Below are 22589 nucleotides of genomic sequence, written 5' to 3'. Positions count from 1 at the left end.
TGGATCTGAAAGCCATTGAAGCTTCTGAGCAAAGCACACACCTAATAATCTGTCCTTCCTCCTCTGGGGTGGCAGGTCGCAGTCCCAAAACTATGTGACACACCTGGAAAAAGAAAGTAGTTCTTATTAACAGGCAAATAAAAGCAAAAAGCAACTCAAATGAGACTTTTCATCATTTAATAATGGAGCGAGATTACTTAAATGTGAATAAATCACTAATAAAAAAGTTTTTTGAGCTATGAGATTCACAACCTGTTCCCACTGTTAAGATAAAAGCACCAAGAATCTCAAATGCCCCAAGACAAACATTAAGGTGAAGAGAAAAGCAGTTTTCATTATTTTCAGGCTGTGATATCACAGGACTGACATGGATCAGATACCCAGGTCAGGATGTCTGGGTGTGCTGGAGAGAGGGAAAGAGGAACTGGGAGAGTGCAAGTGGTTGGAAGAGGATGAACTAAAAATTAAAAAGAATTGAAAGGGAAAAAACTGGGGAAGAGTGGTTCTAGATGGGATTGAAAGGGAAACAAGCCCTGGAGAGGCTGAGGGAGAAGCTCAAAGCAGAGCAACCAACCCAAACCACAACCAAAACCACTCTGCAAAGTGCAGAGCATTCTCTGAATGTCTGCTGATGTTTTTCTTTCTCTTTTTATTTAGTTTTGAACTGAACCCAGAAGGAAGAGGCTCCATCTCCTGGACAGCTGCCTGGCCTGGGTGGGGTTTTATTCCCAGTACAAGCCAGTGTCAGATGGCTCCTATTTTACTCCTTTCCCAGTAAAGCTGGACAGGGAGTGAGGAGACTCCACAGGAACGTTCCAGGCAGCAGGGGCAGCTCTCGACTCCCCCAGACAGTTTTGCTGCTCACACCATGATTTACAGTCTTCTCCTTATGTCTCTTTTGAGGCCATCAATTTGTATCTCAGCTGGAGATTTCTAATCACTGCTAAGATGTCTTATTTAAATTTATATTACAGTGAGAGAGACCATTTCACATTCTGAACGAAACAAAGGCCATTAGCCAAGGGGAAGCAACAGATTTTCCAGCACATACAACACAGCTGGGTCTGGTGTTTCTTTTTAAATTTCAGTAGCATTGAGCTCAAATGAGATTCTTCAGATAAACTAACCCCTCTGCAAACAAACCCATTTGTTGACAAGTTTTCCACTCAGAATATCTGGCTTTTCTGTCTGCAGATGAGGCACAGGACACCTCAAATAAATGCCCAGATAAATCAGTGGCAGACTCTGCCCTGTGCTTTACATGAGAAAGTTATTAAAAAAAAAAAAAAAAGATTAAATTAAAATCTAAAATGAAAATACAGCAGCTATGCCAGGAGGAAAAAAATATTGTAAATGAGACTTCCAATGAGCAATGGGCAACACTGGTGATGTGCAATCAGCATTAAGACAGATTTATTACATCTTCATTCATTCTTTGCCAAGATTGCAGAGATATTGGTTAGTTCATCAATACTTAGTTATGAGGGGATATTTGATGCTAGACAGGGCAAAAATAAATACAGCCCTTCTTGAGAAGGTTGCAACTTCAGCAAACCTGATGTAATTACAGAGATAAAATGAATCTGAAGAACTTTCTGGTGTTATTCTTTCCAGCTGTGGTGTAGCTGGTGGCCTCAGGATACTCTCACTCAGTCACCCTGAAGCTCTTGGGGAAGTATCATTCAAAACGCAATTTATAAAGGAGTCACAGGTCAATTATTATTATTATTATTATTATTATTATTATTATTATTATTTAAACTCCAAGTATCAGCCTCAATGGAAAACAGGTAAGGAACAAACTGCAGTGGATGAAAATACTCTTTGAGGGTTATTTTCTGCACCAAGTGAGCCAGAGCTAAAATACGGCTTTCAAGGATTTAGAAAAATCCAATTCAAGCTCAATTAAAACCCAATTCAGCACATACTTAATCCTCAGCTTTCTGCAAGTAAACAGTGATAGGATACCCCAGCTTTCAAGGACTGCCTCATTAAGGAAGCAATGAGAGGTACATTAGAGGGCCTTAACAGAAAATGTAAAGGGAAACTGGTTGCAAAACGTAACAGTAAAGAACTAGAGATTTTTTTCTCATTCCCTGTGTTACTTTCTTGGCAAAGATTTGCCACAAAACCCATTTAAAACACAGCCTTTGTCTAATGGAAAATAGAACTGCTGATACACTCGACATTTCTGTTCATTTTCTGAACAGTGCACCAGGTTCTCTTGAACAGATGAGGCTTTAGGCATCTCCATGCACTGCAAGGAACAATAATCAAAGACAGAATCATTCTGCCAAGGCAGCCCAGAGCTGCAAACCCACATCCCCTCCTGCACAGCCCGAGCTGGAGTGTGTGCACACAGATGCTGATGCTGCACTTCGTGGCCATGCAGAAAGCTCAGCAGTTAATTACTGTAAATTACAACCTAAGATTTCCCCTAAACATACCTGAAAAAGCAGATTTAAAAATTCATTGGCAAGAGCACTCTTCACACTCCATATCTGGTAGTCCTCCAGAGTGAGATGTCCGAGCTGGAATGGAGGAGAAGCAAAGGGGAAGGAAAAACCATCAAAACATGAACCTGGTTCTGGTAAGATGCTCATTACATGTTTCATACAAGGCATGACAAAACCAGGGATTTGATAAAATTTGGCATCTACTTTAAATAAAATTTGATCCAATGAAAAGAAACAAAATCCAGTTTTAGCATAACACAGGCAACCTGGAGAATTAAACAGCTCTGAGAGTACAGAGGGTGAGCCACTCCAGAGTGTGGAACCTCTGCTCCTGCTCTCCATCACTCACATCCAGTGTCCACCACCTGCACCCACTCACACACCCATCACCCTCCTCTGAGGGCTGGGAAAAACCAGTTTGGATCACCAAGCCCTTGTGATCTCACCTAACAACACAAATCCCATTAATTCTTAATCACCTGCCAGGTCACAGTGGTGTAACACTGACCATGGCAGAGGGATCTTCGATTCAGTGAAGGGATCAATCTGATTTTTTTATCTGGCAATATAATTCAGAGCCAATTTTACAGCACTGGCAGTTACTCTGCCTCTCCTTACAGACCATTTTCTCCAGAGTTCACCCAGGTCAAAGCTAGCACACGAAAAGAGGTTAAATAATTTATGTAATTACTGCACCATCAGCTCTTTCCAGCACTACACTGATGATGCAACTACAAAAACATTCTGAAGACTGAAGTCTTCTTTTTTAACTCTTTGTGGAATCAAGACTGATGTACACGACCCTTTTTTCAGGAAGCCAAACAATAAAAACCTCAAAGGATGAAACAGAGAGAAGCCACAATTTCCACTGCTTTGGCAATTAAAGAATTACAATAAGTATTTGCCCACCACTTTGTTGGCGTACAAGCAGGCAAGACAATTATTCAAACAAGTAATTAAGCATTTCTAGACATTCTTTATAGTTTTTCATAAATTATTTATCATTTCCAGACACTCTTCCCAATTAGTGAAGCAAAGGATGAAATAATGGAAGCAACTTCCACAGTACTGTTTGTGGATATCTCCAAAGAGCAGAATTACAGATAATTCCAGATTTACACCCAGCTAAATTTAAAGCACAATATAAACTACCAAGACTTTTTGTTGTGTCATGACAGATGCCTCCATGAGAGGATAATGTCTTGAGACAGCATAAAATATAAGATAAACTTATGCACTCTCTCTTCAGATCAGTTTTAACAGGAAACAACAGTTTCTCCAAAACAGAAGTCAAGCAGCAGATTTAAAACTCGTGTTAGTTATGCACAGCAGAGCCTTGCAAACAGTGTAGGCTTCCACTTAATTTCATCTGGTTATGCATTTTGGGTTTAGCTTCATGTATTAAAATGGCTTATAAAATTCAAACATGTTCTTCCTTTCACAGAACAACGCGGTAAATTTTAATGGAAAACTGACATTTCTTGAAAAAAATTCTTTTATTGACACATCTCTGCTCTGAAGAAAGCACAAGGCTTTACTTCCTTATAAATCAACTGAAGATACTGGGCTAAAAAAATGACAAGGGAAGAACAGCAAATTCCTACCTTTGTGTTGTCATGCATATGCAAAATATCTTCTACGATTTCAGACAAACTCATGTCCAACTCCTTCAACAAAAGGATTAGAAAACAGAGTTACAGTCTCCCAGCAGAATGTGCTCAGAATAAAAATAAAACTGTAAGAGATGCTCGAAACTCTCAGTAATTCAACCAAGGGCTCCCAGACAAAAAGGCTGTGCTTTTGTACCTTTCTTTAGATGAAAGAACACACATTATAGACAAACCCTGGAGCTTTGGGCAGGTCAGGAACACACATTATAATCAAACCTTGTGCTTTGGGCAGGTCACAGCTCTGCAAGGCAGGGGACAGTTCCTTGTCCCCATCCCCAGCTGAGGGGCTCAGGGAAGCCTGTACCTCACTGACCCCCACCCAAATATCATGCACATTCCTCCTGTGGAAGGATGGCTTAAGGAAACAGAAGGAAATCAACCCCCAGACACCACTCACAGGTATTTTGTCCGTCCTGTTGTCCTTCCAGACCTCTAAGAGAGCCACCACCATGTCCTTGAGCTCGGTGCGAGACAAGACCCCATCCCGGTCCACGTCAAACACCTTGAAGCAAACTGAGGGAAAAGGGAATGACTTTGCTGTTAGAACCACTCCACAACGATTTCCTTTATTCCTTGCAGCCCTCTAAGCCTGCAGAGAGGCGAGCAGCTGATTTAGTGCTGACAGTTCTGAGGAGGGGATGCAGGTGTGGAGGTGAGGAAATGGAGCAGCTGTGTTTAATAAACTCAAATCCAGATTCCTGCAATCCTCTGCTGTGTTTGCTGATGGGACATAGCAGGGAACATATGTGCATCCAGAAATTTCCAGGGAATTACAGCTTGGAAGTTGCAACAATATGGCTTTGGAGAAGTAGGGAACAAAAAGTGTTTCAAAACACAGGAACCTTGCAGGGAGCCAGCTGGGAACTGGGCAGTGAGAAGCCACAACATGCTATTTACCACAAGACAATCAAATAGGACATTTGTTTTCTATTATAGATAATGAGTAGCTAAGTGTTTGCACTTTCTATATTGAGATACACACTTCTGCATCAAAATGCAGAACACTGCAAAAATAACTTCTGAAATGTAGTTTTTCCCAGTTAGATAATTTATATGAAACTACTGATAAGCTGTAAAATACATAGAATTAGATTTAATTCTCCTTTATAAAAGGAAACCTTGGTATTTAAAATTCCTCTATTTTTTTTTTTACCTTCCAAAGTCACCTTTCACAGACACATACTTGTTCAGTGGGAAAAGAATCTCAAAAGGTGAAAACAACTAAACCTCATTGTTCAAACTGAAAAACTCCTCCCAAATTAACAGTTAAATTTTGCATACTTACACTTCTGTCTCTCTGCCAAGGGTCCCCTGCAACATGCTGAGAGCCCACAGGAAATTTCTTTAAAATCTATGTGATTGTCTCGGTTTTCATCAAAAGCATTAAACAAACCTGCAAACCACAAAAGCATCTCCTGTTACAGCACCTGAGAGACCCACCCAGCACCTCCACGAGGGGTCGATGGGGAACACGGGCAAGGAGAAGTACAAACACTTGTCATTTATTCTTATTAAGTGTAATAAAGGTAATTAAGCACTACTAAGTCCATTTAAAGGTGAATTAGATCTCTCAGGGATGGCTGATCCAGCCAGGGGTGGGGAGGGAATCAAGAATCCTGAACAACTGCCTGATCCTCACACCCTTCTTGTCATGACGGATTTACAGTGGAGCTGAACCAGTATGGCCAGAATTTCCAACGTGCTTGATGGAAATTCCTATGGAAATCACTGAATTTCACTGCAAATTTGGCCCTGAGTTAAGAGCTGTAGTCACCAGCCTTCAAAGCATTTAAGAGTTCCAATCATTCAGCATTATTTACCCCATAATTTATTTTTTTTAGCAACAATGACTCCACAGAAGGCAAACAATGACCAGAGACCATTCAAGTTCCACCACAGCAGCTCTGTAACTTTAAACCACTGAGCAGATAAAACACACTTAGGAACAAAAGGATGTAGGGATACATCCCTGCAGAACTGGACATAAATTCTGATTTTTTACCATTGCAGATGAATTTCCCATTTGTCACTTACTGCTGCCACTTGTCACTAAAGCCAACCTTTTGGTAATAAAAAAATGGTCACTTCAGGACTGCAGACCAGAACTGGTGTGCAAGTGGAATGTCCCTGAATGTCCTCATGTCATGCAGCAAATGGCATTTAGACAACTGCAACCTCCAGTTATTACCAGAGTGGCCTCAGCTGGACAGACCAGTTTGGTTGTCAGTAGAAATAACAACCTACAAATCTCTTGACTGAGTCTCTTGAATAAAACCTTCCTTAATCTACATTATTAGGGAGGAGTGTTTCATTGGCTGCATGATACAACAGCTGACTTGCACACTAAGTTGCCATTTAATAGATGAAAGTCACATTTTTCAGCTTAAAAATGGTCGATTTTCTCTCATTCAGGGCCAGCAGCTTATTTTGTCTTTACAGAATCCTAAGAAAAAAATTTAAGCAACTACGGGGCAACTTCTACAGAAAATCTGACATATTTCCTGCCAACTGATAGGAATGCAACACCTCCTTCAGCATTCCAGACTTCCCAACAAACAGAGATTTCTCAGGCCTCTTTTCCCATTTTTCAGAACTCAGTGAAGTTATTCTGTCATTCAAGCTTAAAGGACACTTCAGAACAGACACTTTTAAAGCTGTAACAGTTGTAAGTCAGCAGAGCAGCAGCAGTTCCTCACCCAGCTGACCCTCATTCCATACCTTCACTCAGGGATGGATGGATTGGAGGGGACACTAAGGGGGCAAACGTTTCCAAATCAAAGCGTCCAGTTCTCGATTGAGCTTTTAGCAGCCAGTATCGCTTTTCCAGGTCGATGATGTCCGATTCTTCCACTGTATCATCGAGAAAAATAAAACAAAATTACCTTCTTTGTCCACAGAACCTTCTTACCTATTCACCATTGAGGAGTTTGCCATCAGTAACATCATCAGAAGTGTGCAGAAGCACAGACATTAACTTCTCCCATCACTTTTCACCTATTTCTTTTTGGTGATTTGAACAGGCAGATTGTATGTGCAGTGTCTTATTTTCTCAGGGTATTCAGCATTTAAATCCTCCAAAAAGATGTGAAGTAGCATTAAAAAAAGGTCTTTTATGGAAAAAATTATGCAGTACTTGGCTGCCCTTGAAAAACTCCTGTTGGAAATTTTTGGCTTTTTGATACAGTAATAAGGCTAAATTAATACAGCTAAATTTTAATGTGGCATTTAAACATTGTATGTCAGCATTTATTTTTTTCCAAATATAAAACAGTTTGTTTCATGTTATTATTTATACTCTAGAATTATTTACAATCCCAGTAAACACTGGGGAGTGGTTACACAAACCTACAAGACACTTTATGCAGAGGAACTTAAAAGGCAATTTAAAAAGGGGGGAAAAAACCCCAAATCCCAAACCCAAGAAATAAAACAAGGTGCTAAGCAAGGATAGATAAAAATAGCCAGAGGAAGAATTTGTGTTTTCCCTCAAAACATTCTATACAAACACTGGTCTCTTTATGCTTTATCCTTGAAATTAAATATATATATATATATATTTATATATATATATAACAAGATTAAGTTTCTGCCCAACAATACTTTTAACCTTTTTACATATGCAAGTGTGTCACAACAGTGCTTTAGGTCAGTGCCAATTAATTGGTTCTCAAATAGATCTGTAATGACAAAGCTGTCTATATTAAGAACCACGATGTGTGATCTCATTCCCAGATGGTTCTGAGCCTTTAAATCCACGCCAGTTTTCTAATAGGTTTAACTTGAGCTATTTGGCCTGGTTTAGTGCACAGAAACAATAATAATCCTGTAAGGCTTAAGAACAGAAGGGCTCCACCTAAAAAGTTGTATGTCAAATTGAAATTTTATTGATTTCTTTCCCCGTTTCTGTCATTAGTGGCAGTAATTTACTTAAAATAGTAACTTAGGTAACCTGCAATGAGTATGAAGTAGTTGTAACTACCCAGCAGGAACATCACATGATGCACCAAACCTTACACAACTCCTTACCCTCAGCAGCGGAAAGAGTGGAAAAATCTGAATCAAATATCTGGAGTTGGAGGAGTGGAAGGGGTTTGCATTTTCCTGTAAGGTGCTTTTAGACAGTCCAGCTGGAGAAGTGACACCAGTGACAACTGTCCCTTTCCTGTGTGCCTTCAGTGCAGTCACAGAGGTGACAACCCCAGCCCTGCCTCCACAGCCCCAGCTCCCCAGAGCATCATTCCCAGCTCTTGTGCATTCACACAGTGAGAGAAGAGCTGATCCAGAAGAAACACTCATTTCCTTTCTCCTCTCCCCCTCCTTCCTGGACAGATCAATCCCCTGATCTGTTCTACTATCCCCTGGCTCTTGGCTGGGTTGCAATCACAAAGTTATTTGCGTTGGAAGGGGCTTTAAAGGTCACCCCAACATCCTCCATGGACACCTTCCACTGGATCAGGATGCTCCATCCAACCCGGCCTGGAATGTTTCCAGGGATGGAGAATCCACCACATCATCACAAAAACTTTCTCCCTCACATCTACTCTTATTTTAAATCCATTACCCCATATCCTATCACTACAGGCCCTACTAAAAGTCTGTCCCCAATACATGAGGAAGCAGCAATCCCAATTTATAAAGGAATATTATTCTACTGGAAATCAAGAAAGAGGAATAGAGGAATTCTTTGAAGATCAGCAGATAGAAATATCACAGATGTGAGAGCCCACAAGGAGTGAGGAGAATCCCAGGGCTCTTCCCCTTCCCAAACAATGGGAGAGGGGAGGTTGTGCTGCCATTTACAGGAACTGCACTTCCACATTACTGCTCTCATTAGCAAACACAAAAGCATTATTTATGTTCTCTTGTGCATGACCATGTAAATCACTTTGCTTCCCTTTAATCCACCTCTGCAAGTAGGAAGAATAACAAATGTGCGAGTTGCACTTCATTCTTCAAGTGATGCAACACCGAGAATATTTAAAAGCCAGCAGGAAGCTCAAATTGTCCTCACTGAAGAATAAATCTGCAGAAACCTTTCCCTGGCAGGTGTAATATTTATCTTTAGTAATTAAGAACTGAAAGAATGTTTTATTTTACCAAAGAACCTCTCTCAAATATCTATAGTAGAAGTTAGTTGTATTCTGATTTTTTTTTGATTGTACTTCACAGATGTTTCTCCATCGTTTCATTATTTCATCTCAGAAAAGAAAGGCTATCACAAAGCATCTTGTCTGTATTTCTGTTCACAGGGGTTGAGTTGGCATGATCATTTAAAAGATACAGAATTTTCAAATAATCACCTTTAAAAGAATAGCTGATAAAAATGTAACACTCGTGCTGATACTTATCTGAGCCCCAGTGCACTGACTTTCTGCACAAGAGCCAAGCACTTTAGAAAGTAAAACTAAATAGAAAATAACATTCTTAGCACTGATTAGGCTTACACAAATCAGGTTAACCACAGGTAAAAATGTGACAAAAGAATACTTCTCATTCACAGTTATAACAAATTGTAGCTCAGTGCAACAGTTCCAGTGAATAAAAGGGAGCAGGATTTATTGGATTGCAGCACACGGGAAGTTTAACTGCAGCTGAGCAGCAGCTGTTGCACAATTTGATTTCTCCAGAGTGATTTTTTGCACATAATCTTGTAAATCAGTCTCAGGATATGCAGGGCACCATCTATTCCTCCATGAGTGCAAGCTAAAAGAAATCTCTGGCAATTTATGGTTATACACATAATCATATTTGTTACTGAAGTTAAATGAAGCATGGGAAAGGCACACTACACTTAATACCCAACCATATCAATGTGCATGACAAAACATCATATTCCACAGAGGTTTTGCAGAGATAAAGGATTTTATCTTTTCAAAATATAAACATTTTTCCTTAATGTCTGTTCAAATCACATCAAAGTGTAAACTGGGTTTTCATTCAGATTACTTAAAAAGATGTATATTATATACACAATACAGGCCAAAACCTCAGAACAGACAGGCTTTCTAGGCCAAGTAATTATTCATTTTGGTAACTAAATACATGATATGATTATTTGTGGTCACATGAACATGACACACCTGAGAAATTTAACCAGTTTACTACCACATGCTGATTTATGTCTCCCTCATCACTTGCCCATTAGAAATACGAAAAGCTTTCAGATCTGTAAAATTATGAATAATATTTTTTGTTTCAATTCTCTAAGAATTAGATTAATATAATCACAGGGATGATAATAAGTACAACTGAAGCACAGTCTTCTTCTTGTAAAGGAAGAACAAATAAACACTTTCAAGTCAAAATACCATCTAAAACTGTAAAACGACTAGAAATGAGTTAATTTAGAACATTGCCCAACAGGCAGGTGCATGACAGTGATAAACACTAAACCCCCATGCTACATCTTAATGCCATTCCCACAAAACATCCTTCTAAAGTATTCCATAGACAGCAAGCCATGAATAATCTTCTGCCTTCTGCAAATTTAAAAGCATGCTTTCATTTCAGCCACTGCTTCTTACAATTCTTTATACGACCAGAACTCACCGAGTATTCCAATATATGAGGAAACTTCAATATTTACCCACCTATTGGTACAATCCTCTCTGGTTCACAGCAGCAGAAACATACCATATTCCCAACATTTTACCAAGCCTTGGATTGTCCCTCTGTTCACCATGAAGTGCTCCAGGCAGACCCCAGGCCCTGCTGGCAGGGAGAGCTCTTCATGGCGAGGCAGGAGCCCAAACAACTGACACCAAACACTGGTTCTAAGAACTCTTGTTTGTGGCTTTCAAATTAACATCCAGAAGACTCTGGGACTGAGAGCTGCTTTGCAAGACATAAAATAGCCTGGGAACTAAGAGGATAACAAGTGGCAAAATACAGATTAAGTGACACTGAGGCTTTTACTTATTGGCCAGGGCTGCTGTCAGACTTTCATCTTTCTGCTTTTCCTAATTAAAAACAAACACACAGAAAGGGGGATATAACCTCGACCAAGACAGATCCTTGTGTGTGTCAGACATGACTATCCAGGTGTTCGTGCAGCAGAACATGGATTATCAGCACCTTAAGGTGGGAACAGGGAGGTGTAAACAGGCACAGCTCCTCTCACAGCACAAGTGTTCACACTTGGGAAAAGCAGCACAGAATGAAACGTGCCCTTAAAAGCAGCTTTAATAAAACCAAAATCTTCACAATTGGCTTCTAGTGGCTTCCACACATCCCTGTTCCCAGAGTGGGTGCCCCAGCTCCAGAATGTGGATTTAACACCCAGCCAGCCCTTTAATGTTCCCCTCACTGCTCTTCCCTTTCAGCCTCCCATCTTCATCCTCCCACAAAGTTGACAAACCCAGCTCTGACAGAAGTTGCTCCTTCCACAACATTCAGCTTCCATTTTGCTCTGTTTCAAAAACTGCCTCTTCCATTTCAACCACCCTGCCTGGTAATCCAGGGTTTCTCTCATTTATTGTACTAAACAAATGATAAATGTATATTCTAAAATATAATTATTTATACTGATTGCAGTCATAACTGCACCTCAGCAGGTGAGAGCTGTCAGAAAGAACAGAATGAATTTTTCTGACAACAGAGGAGTCTCTTCCATTGAAAAGGGAATTTGGCTGTTATTTAATCAGAACTCAGTGACACAAGAACTGTGTGACAAAGAAGTACAAATTAAACATTCTGTCAGTTCAAAAGCAGCAACCCCTCTGATGAGTGGAATTATTTTCCCCATGGAAAAGGGCTGAAAACCTGACTATCTAAGCCCATTACATGATACTGAGTCACACCAAAATGACACATAAAAAAGGCAACCAGCACCTATGTTGCAGCAGAAAAAATATTTCCAGCTAAATGAAGGAAATCAATGAGGTGTTCCCTGAGTCAGTGTGACAGAAATGTGAGATTTACAGGCTCCACTACAGTGCTGTTCAATATGATGGCTTAAAATATATATATTAAAAAAATGAATTTAAATGCATATGATTGTACTACAAAACTGAGAAAATCCAAACTACTGCTACTTGGTCATCCTCAGGTGTAAGACAAACTCATATCCCTGAAACAGCTTTTGTAGGAACAAAGGCCAGTTATTTTGGCAGCTTTCAAATAAAATTATTCATATTTCTGATTTAAGTGAAACGGAACAAAATTTGATTAAAAGCAGCAAGTGTGTGCAACTTCCTGTAACTTTAAAATTTCATTTCTAATTATGTGTTGAGAAATGTAATTAAAGTCATCTGCACACCAAAATAAATGTTATTTACAAATGAAAAATTAGTATTCCTTTGTTTCCCTGATAGCCTGGCTCATTAAGCAAATTTAAATGGAGTCACTGATGCTTTGCAGTGAAATGGTGGCTGTTTCTAAATCAATGGGAATAACTTTGCCTGTTTTTATCACTGCCATTTTTCATGGCTCTGACATATTGTTCAAGAAGCTGGATGGGAAGCACAGTGTGAGGTAAGGCTGAGGAGGGGGGTTTGAGGCTTGTGCCAGGAGATCCAGCGGGAATGAGAAGTTCCTGATTGCACCAGCGAGTGTCATGAATTACTTTGCATTTTACAGAAGAAAGTGAAAACCTTTCCCTCTTTCTCTGTATTATGGTGTTTGCCTCAGTTTACCAAACATTATCTCACTTCCTGGTCGTTCCAAAGGGAACCATTCTCCCAGGAAAAATATTAAGAACAAGCCTTCATTTAGAGCAAAGGAACTGTCACAACAGCTCTCAGTGTTTTACACATTCAGCTGTGTTAAAAATACTTCTGTACTGGATTTCTTACTCTTTGGAGTGACCTGATTAGGCTGAAATTACTTCCAAATGCTCAAGCACTTATATTTTCCTTAGTTTTGCATCTGTTGGATGAAATTCCTACACTGTTGTAAATCACATGGAAATTTAGTAAAATTTAATTTTATCTAGAGGTCCAAACATAACTGTCACATGAGCTTTCCAAATCTGTGGACAATAACCACATCACCTACATGGATTTCTGGAATTCACTAAAAAGCTCAATCCCAGCTCTGACGCGATGGTAACAGTGACAGGGATATCAAAACCAGAAGTGAGAACAACATTAAACATGAAATAAAATCTATTAAAACAGCAGCTGTTAAATTTAATTCTTTTTTTAATTCCAAACCTCAGTTTCAGTAAAAATAAACTTTCTGTGAAAAGCTCAGTAAAAACTGTTCTGAAAGTTTCAATTTCAAAGCATACAAAAGAGCAGATCTCAGTTTGATACAGGTCAAGATCTTTCCCAGAACACTCAGAGGGTTGGAGTTTTTTCCACACACCTCTTTCCCTACCTTGTCTACGAGACCTCAGAATATTCGTGGTTTTCTGTCACCTCAATGTCTCCTGCAGCCTCTCACGTAATGTAAATAAATTACCTGTTCATAAACTCCCAACTTAATCATGCATTTTCATTTCAGATGGTCAGAAAATAGTTTGAATGCCCATATTTAAAACCAAGAGGATAAAAAAGGGCACACTGCTTTATTCAAGCAACCCACCCATTAGAGGATTAAATGCCACACTGACACCAAGGAGGAAAATCCATGAGAGGACATAAAACACAACCAGACTGCTCAAATCCCTGACATCTCGACAACCAACTCCCTTCTCCCAGGGATCCTCAGGGATGGAATGGATGCTTGCATTACACTGGTACATGAAGTGTCATTTATCAGCCTTTTGTTTTTAGACTCAATTTAAAAACCAGCTGTTCCTTCTTTTACGTTAACACAGACATAAGGAAGCACTTCTCCTCTGGAGACAGTTCCTGAGGATGCTTCTCTTTAGTTAATTCAGTTCCCTGCCTCTACCACATGCCAGGAATATTATTTATTTTACTGGAGAAGCAAATTAAGAGGTAACACTTATTTTTGAAACAAATATTATTTTCTCAACTCTCTCAGTAGTTTTACAACCCACTATAAAGACCAAAAGTAAACCCAGTATTACCAGTCAGCCACTTCAGAAGATACTTTTTTTTTTAGCTTGCTTGGTAGCAAACTTCTATAGAAGTGTGGTAGCCTCAGCATTATTATCTCTTAAAAATAACAACCCAGTGTCCTTGTACACAACATTTTACACCACAGCATGGAAAGCAGAGAACAAATGAGCTCAGAGAAGGAATTTCTCTCGCCGAACCGAACGTAGCGGAGCAGGGAGATTGAATGAACAATGATTCTGCCTGTGAGCTCTGGCAGGTTTTTTTTAGGATGTGCACCTTTACTCACAGTGTGTGACCCCAGCCAGGGTCTGGTAGAAGGTTGGGGTGTCACTGTCATCAGTGAGGGTCACGTACACCCCTCCCGAGAGCAGCCACCGCGAGAAGGTGAAAGCGTCTTTGTTGTGCAGCAGCCAAACCCTGAACTTCTCATAGTTCACCTTCTCACCCTGCAAGAAAAACCAGAAAATGGGAGCTGTTTTTCTCACAGCCAGTAAACAGGAACCATCCAGCTACATGAACAAAAACTGGGACAATCTCCTAGAAAAATAAGTGCTAATGTAATTTTTCTGCTTGGAGCCATGCCTGTTTTTCCCTTTCCTTTTGAAACGGCAATGGGAGGGAAATTAACTTTCAGTTCTCTCTGCATTTCAGCCACCTACTCAATGTGGCCTTTGGAAACTCATTTACCCTGAACCTCAGGTGAAAGGGATGAAAAGAAAAATGGTTACTTGCAATTCAAAACAGCAGAGGTTATTTTGATGAATTTAAATGTATTATTATAGATACCAGCTCTGCTGTACCAAAAAACAGGTGCTATAAAATCACAAACGTTCTGTTCTATCTGTGCAGGTATACCAACAACACAGAAAAATCAGATTTGGGAATAACTAATGCTGTGATTAATCACTGCAGGAACTTGTGGATTTTTTTGACGTGACATTCCCAGGATCTGCTCACTCTGTGTCTCTTGGAGCTCCCTGTTCAGGAATACATAAAATCTGCACACTCACAGAATTTCTGTGCTGTTTAAACCATTTATTTGAATCCTTGCCAAGCTGTGGCCATGAAACCATAGGGATCAGCAGACTAATTTTTACAGAACCTACAAAACTACCTCAAATAAAAGCAAACCCATTATCAGTAGACAAACTCATTATATGGAGAGTCTCATCTCCAGGGGAAATAAACAGGGGTCTGGAAAGTGGAAGAGGTTTCAAGTCATTGATTATTTAAACTCCCCTCATATCACAGACCATTAAACTTCACTGAATTACATCTCTACAGAATCCAACCATTTGCATTTGGCCACGGACTATCTGCAACTGCCAAATGCAGAAAATTGAAAATTCACTATATTCCCTTGGCCAGGCTGCTCCAATGGTTCATCACCAGCACTGCTAAAACATTTGCTTCCTATTCCCATTGCAGGGGATTGTTTCAGGTCCAGATACTCATTCTTTTTATGCCTCTTTTTCTAGACTAAAGAGTTTTATACTTTCATCCAACAAATCACAGAATGGTTTGGGTAGGAAAAGACATTAAAGCTCATCCAGTTCCACCCCCTGCCACAGGCAGGGACACCTCCCACTGTCCCAGGCTGCTCCAAGCCCCATCCAACCTGGCCTTGGACACTGCTAGGGATGGGGCAGCCCCAGCTGCTCTGGGCACCCTGTGCCAGGGCCTCCCCACCCTCACTTTTATTTCTTATTCTTTCATTTCTCCAACAGTTTGGATCAAGAGACAAGAACATTTTCTCACTCCCTTTTCCACCCTTTCCCTCTACTTTTTGCACTGCTCTTTGTAAAGGCAGTAAGAGCTGTGTCATTAGAACTCCAATTTTCCCTGGAAGGACAATGAAGAGGGACAGAAAAACTTCAGATAGGAGGAAGAAAGCATTTGAAGCAAGCAATGATTACAGCTGAACTATGATGGAACTTGAGAAACAAAAGGAAAACTCAGATATATTCCAAAGCTTCTATTTCTAGCTGAGTACACGCAATGATTCTGATGAACAGAAGTACCTATAAACATTATGCTTGAAATCAAACCCATCCTCTCTCTATAAGGCAGGCAGGAAGGCCCACAGCAGGAACATTAAACTTTCTCACTCTCCAGCAATGACCGTGGATGATTAAGAGCCCAGTAAATCCTGCTGAGTGGGTTATTACACTATTTTCATTTTAAAAGAAAAATCAATATGCAGCATTTTCTTGAACAGGAAAATGCTCTGAAGCCCAGATTGATACTCATCTTCCTGCAAGTCTTCATAAAGTATTTCTGGATTTCTTGGACAGCGTGCAATTAACTTGCAGGGTGCAATTCATCACACCACACTGATGGGAAATTATAAATAGAAAATGGCACCGTGGGTCAGGTCCAGAAGCTGGACTGCAGTGGACACAGGATTTATGATTCCAGCCAGGACTGAGGAATGCAATCACTGCCTCCAAAGCCAACAGGACACCAGGGCCAGATCAGAGTCTGGCTCAGGCAGTGCCCACAGCCAGAGTTATCTCCAACACAGACCAATAAAATCTGAAGTAACTAAGTAACCTGACAGCCACAAATAAAGCTTCCAGTCAATCTGCTCAATGCTTTCACCAGAGGAAGATACAATGATGTCTCCATTCTGCTGATCTTAGTCCTCTGACAACAAACCAAGCAAAAACCACTGAAAATTCATCAGGATTCCTGGAGCCCAAGAATCACCTATGAATACAGGGAAGTACTAATTCCCTGGTTTAGAGGAAGACCTCAGCAAGCTCCATAAAGATTACATTTCTCAAACAACCTAAAGAATAATTAAATGTTGTAGCTCCTGGCAGGAACAGTGATACAAAAGCAATAATATAAAACTATTATTTTTAAGCAACCACTGCTGTCAGGCATTTTTAAATCCAGGGTGCAGATTTTCTTTCTTAGCTCTGTATTCTAGATTTCTTCCCTGATTACAAAAAAATGTTCACATTAATGACTTAAGTTCCCACCAGCAATATTAGTATTTAAATTTACCTGATGACATGATTACCCTTGGGAAATGATCTCTTTCCAAGCAGCACAGTAAGTACAGGAGCACAGAGAATGCCTGCATTTATACACCAAATGCTGTTCACATCAATACAAATTACATGTAATACCACAACACAAAAAACCATGAGCTTTTACCCAATTTAAACAAGGTCAATTTGTTCCCATACGTGCATGAGTATGAAAAAGAAGCCACTTAATGTAATCTTGACTTTTTTGTAAATGCAACAGGAGAAGAGCTGCATGAAATACCTCAGAGAAGCATTTCTTGAGTGACTCTGGGACCTTCCCATCAACCACATGCAGCATCTTCTCCATCTCTTCACGGACAACATAACTCCCAGATTCATTAGAGAAGAGGCTGAAAATATCTGAGGAAATAGAGATTTGTGTAAACATCTCATGGCAGTGACATTTTTCAAATTTAAAGTTTACAACTGGCTGAGAATGTCAAAGGCTATGCAACAACTAAACGACTAAAAATTTAGGTTGCTCCAGTTTCAATACAGGTCCACAAGGTTTAGGTCAAGATCTCCCTTTTCTTTTACCATTGTAATCAAAGGGAAAATGAGTGTTATCAAGTCAGATTAACAGAGAAGACAAAACAACAGAAGTCAGTAGGCAGATGCTTTTATTTGTTTTGAAAAATATCAATGCCATCCTCCTTCCTCTGCCCACATACAGAGAGCATCAGGCTTTCTGCAGGATCCCAACACTGACATTTCATGATGACTTAGCAAATATTTCATTTTGAATGAATATAGAAAACAAAAATGCACTTAATTAAAAAAAATACAGACAAAAATGTTTCCAAAAATCCTGTTTTTTATTGTAAAATGTGTGCTCATTTTACACTCACAGTCTTGTTGTTACTGTTTTAAGTTACATCACTTACATTTTGTTTTCTCCTCCTCTCTGCCTCTTGTAAGTAGAACTAATCCAACTATCAAGTTATTGAAGTGCAGCCCTTTGGATATTCCTCCAAATGAACAGTAGATAACCTAGAAGAATAAATTAGAGAAGTTAACCAAAAATAGAGAAGTTAACCAGAAACAGGGCAAACATGTCAGAAATAAGAAGAGCAGCTTGTACTGAGGCTCCATCTTATGTGGTTTTTAGGCTCATCACCTCACATTCAGCTAAACACACTTCAATTATTAATTCTGTTACACTTTTGTAGCCCTTCTGGTACCTATAAACAGCCTTTACTTAGGGAAAGGCAGGTACCAGTCATAAAGAGCAATATAAAAATCCCATGTTAGAACCCTCCAGTGAAGACACTTCTCACTTGCTCATGGTGTTGTTTCCCCACACTTCTTTATCAGGGCTGAAATCTCCTCCAGGCTGAGCTCTGATAATCTCAAAGGCATCAAGGAGATGCAGCAGGAATCCCCAAGCCCAGGCTGGTAGCAGAGAGGGGAACTCCAGAGCCCTGTGAGTCACAACACCATCACAGGGGTGGTTTCCACCACAGATCAAAATTAAGTCAGGACTGGGAGTGCCCAAACAAAACCAGTCCTGGGCCTGGCAAGGTTAGACCTGGCCAAGCCACACAGTGCTGTGGTGGCAAGAAGGTGATAAAGGAACACCTGACACAGAGTGGCTACACCAGATCTACTGCTGCTCCTGCAGACTGGCTGGAGACACCTCGACAGTGACCTGCAGAAATCCTCTCCTTGTCCACATGTCCATCTGTCCATCCATCCATCCCTTCAGATTACTAAAATCTGTCTGCAGGCAGGGCAATGTAAATCAATGTACAGCAGGCTTTAATTCTCCAGAAAACATCCTGCAGAACCTCACTTCCATCCCACAGCGTTACCCAAATTTAATTTCCACAGGGGGCCCAGACCAGCCTCTTCTGTTACTCCAACTTGAATCCATTTACGAATGCTTGAAGGGCTAAATTATTAAAGCTGAATTTGTGCTTTATTTGGACACAACAACTGCGCAGGCTTCAAGGCAGAGACTTGAATTCCACACTTTTTATGCCTAATCCTTCTGTCTTCACCAGATGCCTTCAAGGCTACACAGCCCATGTGGGCAATTTACCTTCATATTACACTGAACTCATTACTTCTTTAAAATATGCAGCTAAAGTATCCACTCACTTCTGCTGAACTTTGTACATCTCAGCTGCGATATCAGATGAGCACCAAATATTACATTTATACATTATTTCAACACAACACAAGAATTGCTCATGAGATAAACAGAGAAAAGGAATTCTATGGATAATATCCAAGGTATCAGTATTTAATATATGTAATTACAACCACGGGCAGCTGGCATTGCTTGGAGTTTAGCTGCTTAATCATTCCTTGGGAAGAGTTTATAAACGCTGAGTAGTCACGTAACACATCAGTTTGCATTCCTAAGGAAGGAACTCCACATTTTTTCACATTGGTGTGGCACTTGGAAAACTCCTAACATGCACCATCAAAATGTGATGCAATTCTGTATTTTCCAAAATTACTTAATGCTGTTGCAGCTTTACTTAAAACAGCCACACCCAGAGAGAATCACAGCGATTTACACTTCAGGATGTAAAATTTACTGTAAGTATATGGCACATAGTAATTTTTTTCATAAAATTTAAGCCTGACATGTTCTGTTGCACGGGCAACTGAAGAGTATAACAAGATTTAAAAACAAAAGCTGTGCTCATGCTTGCCACCACCTGACCAGCTTTCTTGCACTTTAACAACACAGACACATCTCTAAATTTCCTTTTATTAACATCTTCAACTCCATTTTCCCAAGAGATCCTCCCAAGAACATTATTGTCCTGAACATTTAAAAAACGTTTTGTGTGCAGGACAATCACACAAATTGTTTGACCCAAGTTCCACTGGTTTCAGTCCTGTTTTATGTCCTAGTTAAAACTCCTGTGTTTTTAATTTAATAAATTCCTGAAGGCCTCTCACTCCTCAGGTATGAAAAACCATTATTCACAACATGCAGAGCACCCAGCCCAGCAACCTGAGGCTCCAAATGATCGGTTTTAATGAGTGAAAGGCAGAAAACTGAGGGGTTTTAGCTGCCTAATGACTTTGCCTGCCTCTCCCAAACCTGAATCCAGGATTTACAAAGCATCCCTTGACTCAAATCCCAATTTTGGCCCAATTTACAGTTTTCAAGTTCACAGATTTGATACTGCACTGCCTGAGTATGAATGCTACGAGTACATCATAATTTGTACTCGAATTTTGAGATGAGTTCTGATGAGAAGCCATCAAAAACCAATTATGAGTCTTCCATTAATTTTATTTCACCACCTGGAAACCAAGAACTGCTCTATAACCATAACGAGTGTTGAAAGAGACAATCTGTGTCTTTAAGGACAGATTTTTTAAAAAAATAAAATAGAAACTAGCCAGCAGACATTTGAAGCCCCAGAATTTCTGTTTGTGACCAAATCAGTAATTTAATCCTTAATACTGACATAAAAGGGATATAAAAGTACAAGTTAACTCGTACCATAAAATTCTCAGTATGTTACACTATTTCAAACCAACCATGCATTGTGAAAGATACATTTTTTGTTTCATCTTAGGGGTTATCAACTCTCAAAGCATCCAGAAAACACTCAAAAATTAATACTGAAGACAGGCTTTAAACTCTGGGCAAATCAGGCCCCTCTTTTTCCACTGCAAATTTTCCTGCTAAGCCTTAAACACCCACATAAAAAGCAAACTGTTTACAGAAGTAAGTAGTATCATCCTCTTTGCCAACACTTAGGAAAAACAGGGGGGAAAAAAAAGAATGGAGAAAAGACTAAGCTTAGGAAAAGGAACTCTGGCAGAGTGTAAAACCTCCAGCAATGCACACTTCAGCACTCACATTATCTAAATAAAACTGGGAGCTTGCACGCTGCCTCTGAGGTCAACAGCTCTGAGCATGCCAAAAATAGAAGCTGTGACTAGAAATGACATGAAGCAAGAGATCATTTGAAAGGTCTGCCTAATCTTTGTCTCTCTACCAATAATATTTTCATAGCTCTCTCAAGAAAGGGGTAACTTCATACAAGACAATAACTTTGTAAACATGCAGGCGTGCAGGTTGGTATTACTATTTTTTTTTAGACATATACACAGGGATATATGTTTATATCCATGTAGTAAATTTTGATTCTGGCTATTTGTCAGTTCTTTTATACATTTGTTATGAACAAATTTATTTGTAAGAGCTTGTAAAGATTCATCTTCAGAAAATGAAGCAACAGCTACTGGAATCTCAGAGAAACCAACAGCAAGTGTTGTTGGAGTAAATAAAATCTGTTACAATGGTCTTGTTACAAATTCCCAATCTTTTAATTGCCCAACTTTCCATCTGGATATTCAGGTTTACTTCAAAGTCATCTACCAGGCATTAATAGGGTTGGGAGCAGTAGCTCAGCTCATGCTGATTCCATGATCCAAGTCTGGAATATCATTTTCAGGCAGAGAAGGTGCATTGTGATGTTGCATAAAAAATGGGAGGCAATTCAATCAACTCCATAAACGTTTGTGTGTGCCCCATCCAGCTGCCCATTATCCACTGCATTTGGCTTCCCAGGAAAACAGCAAGTTCACAGCTCACCTCAGCAACTTTGGGAGGGACCCCATCACCGAGAACTTCCCTGATGAAGCACTGCTGGGTCATATAATAGGAGAGGCCACAAGTTCTCTTGAAAGCATCTTTGAGCCGCTTCAGTTCTATGTCTGTAACTGAGAACAGAGCAAAGAAAAGAAGATTTGGTCAATAAAGATGTTACAGAAAGGTAATAGCTTAAGGAATCTCCAAATCCTCCCCTCCTTACATTTACCTTTACAATAAAAAGAGATGAAGAAATTAAACGCGTGATTTCCCCTAAAGAGTGGGAAAATGGAACTGGAGAAAATGAGATCTAATAAACTACTCTTGCTTGAAAAGAGAGAAGGGAAGCAGACCTACAGTTACCATCAATGTGAACAACAGCTCACTGCCTAAGTTTTCTGACTACAATAGTGGATTGTAATTTGTTCTAAATTCAGCACCATTCTTGTCGCACAAAGGAAAATAAGGCAGCTTTATGATCAATTTTGCATTGCATGTAAGCCAGAGAAATTATCTGCAACCAGCAGTGGTGAATATTATTAAGAGCAGCTCCAACAGCATCTTTCAGGCAGTTTCATCTGTTAATCAGCCTGCTTTTCTAAATTAAAACAAAGAGAGTACTTCACCACCACTACAAGTTCATGAGACAGTGCAGTGAGGTGTGATTTAATAGGAATAAAATGTTGGACTACATGTAATTCTTCACCCAAGATTCCCTTGCACATCCAAAATCTGCTTGCCAGCTATACCTGTTCAAGCTTGTTCACAACTGTAAAGGTGGAAAATGTGATGACATCCCGCTCATCCTGGCCTGGGAGCTCCCTGGAAAGCAGTGCTGCCTTCAGATTTTACAAGCACAAAGCAACTTTCTAAGAAAGTGTTTAAGAAAG

General features: G+C 39.8%; 1 protein-coding gene across 1 annotated transcript in view; it reads right to left on the bottom strand.

Annotated features, from left to right (window-relative positions):
* Positions 1–22589, bottom strand: part of USP32 (ubiquitin specific peptidase 32) — a 55461-nt gene that overhangs the window by 31697 nt on the left and 1175 nt on the right. Inside the window, exons 2-12 of the mRNA XM_042026598.1 lie at positions 21929–22052; positions 21703–21830; positions 18017–18122; positions 17374–17492; positions 14381–14540; positions 6845–6976; positions 5412–5519; positions 4524–4639; positions 4061–4123; positions 2448–2531; positions 42–103 (exon numbers count right to left, since the gene is read on the bottom strand). Coding sequence (XP_041882532.1) covers positions 42–103; positions 2448–2531; positions 4061–4123; positions 4524–4639; positions 5412–5519; positions 6845–6976; positions 14381–14540; positions 17374–17492; positions 18017–18122; positions 21703–21830; positions 21929–22052 — 1202 coding nt within the window. The remainder of the gene's footprint in view (positions 1–41; positions 104–2447; positions 2532–4060; positions 4124–4523; positions 4640–5411; positions 5520–6844; positions 6977–14380; positions 14541–17373; positions 17493–18016; positions 18123–21702; positions 21831–21928; positions 22053–22589) is intronic.

Source organism: Corvus kubaryi, unplaced genomic scaffold, assembly GCF_017639235.1.
Source record: "Corvus kubaryi isolate FWS band 111438036 unplaced genomic scaffold, C.kubaryi_AGA036_p1.0 37284, whole genome shotgun sequence".
Taxonomy (NCBI): Eukaryota; Metazoa; Chordata; class Aves; order Passeriformes; family Corvidae; genus Corvus; species Corvus kubaryi.
The sequence above is the reverse complement of the archived record's forward strand: the minus strand, read 5'-3'. Positions and strand labels throughout refer to the sequence as shown.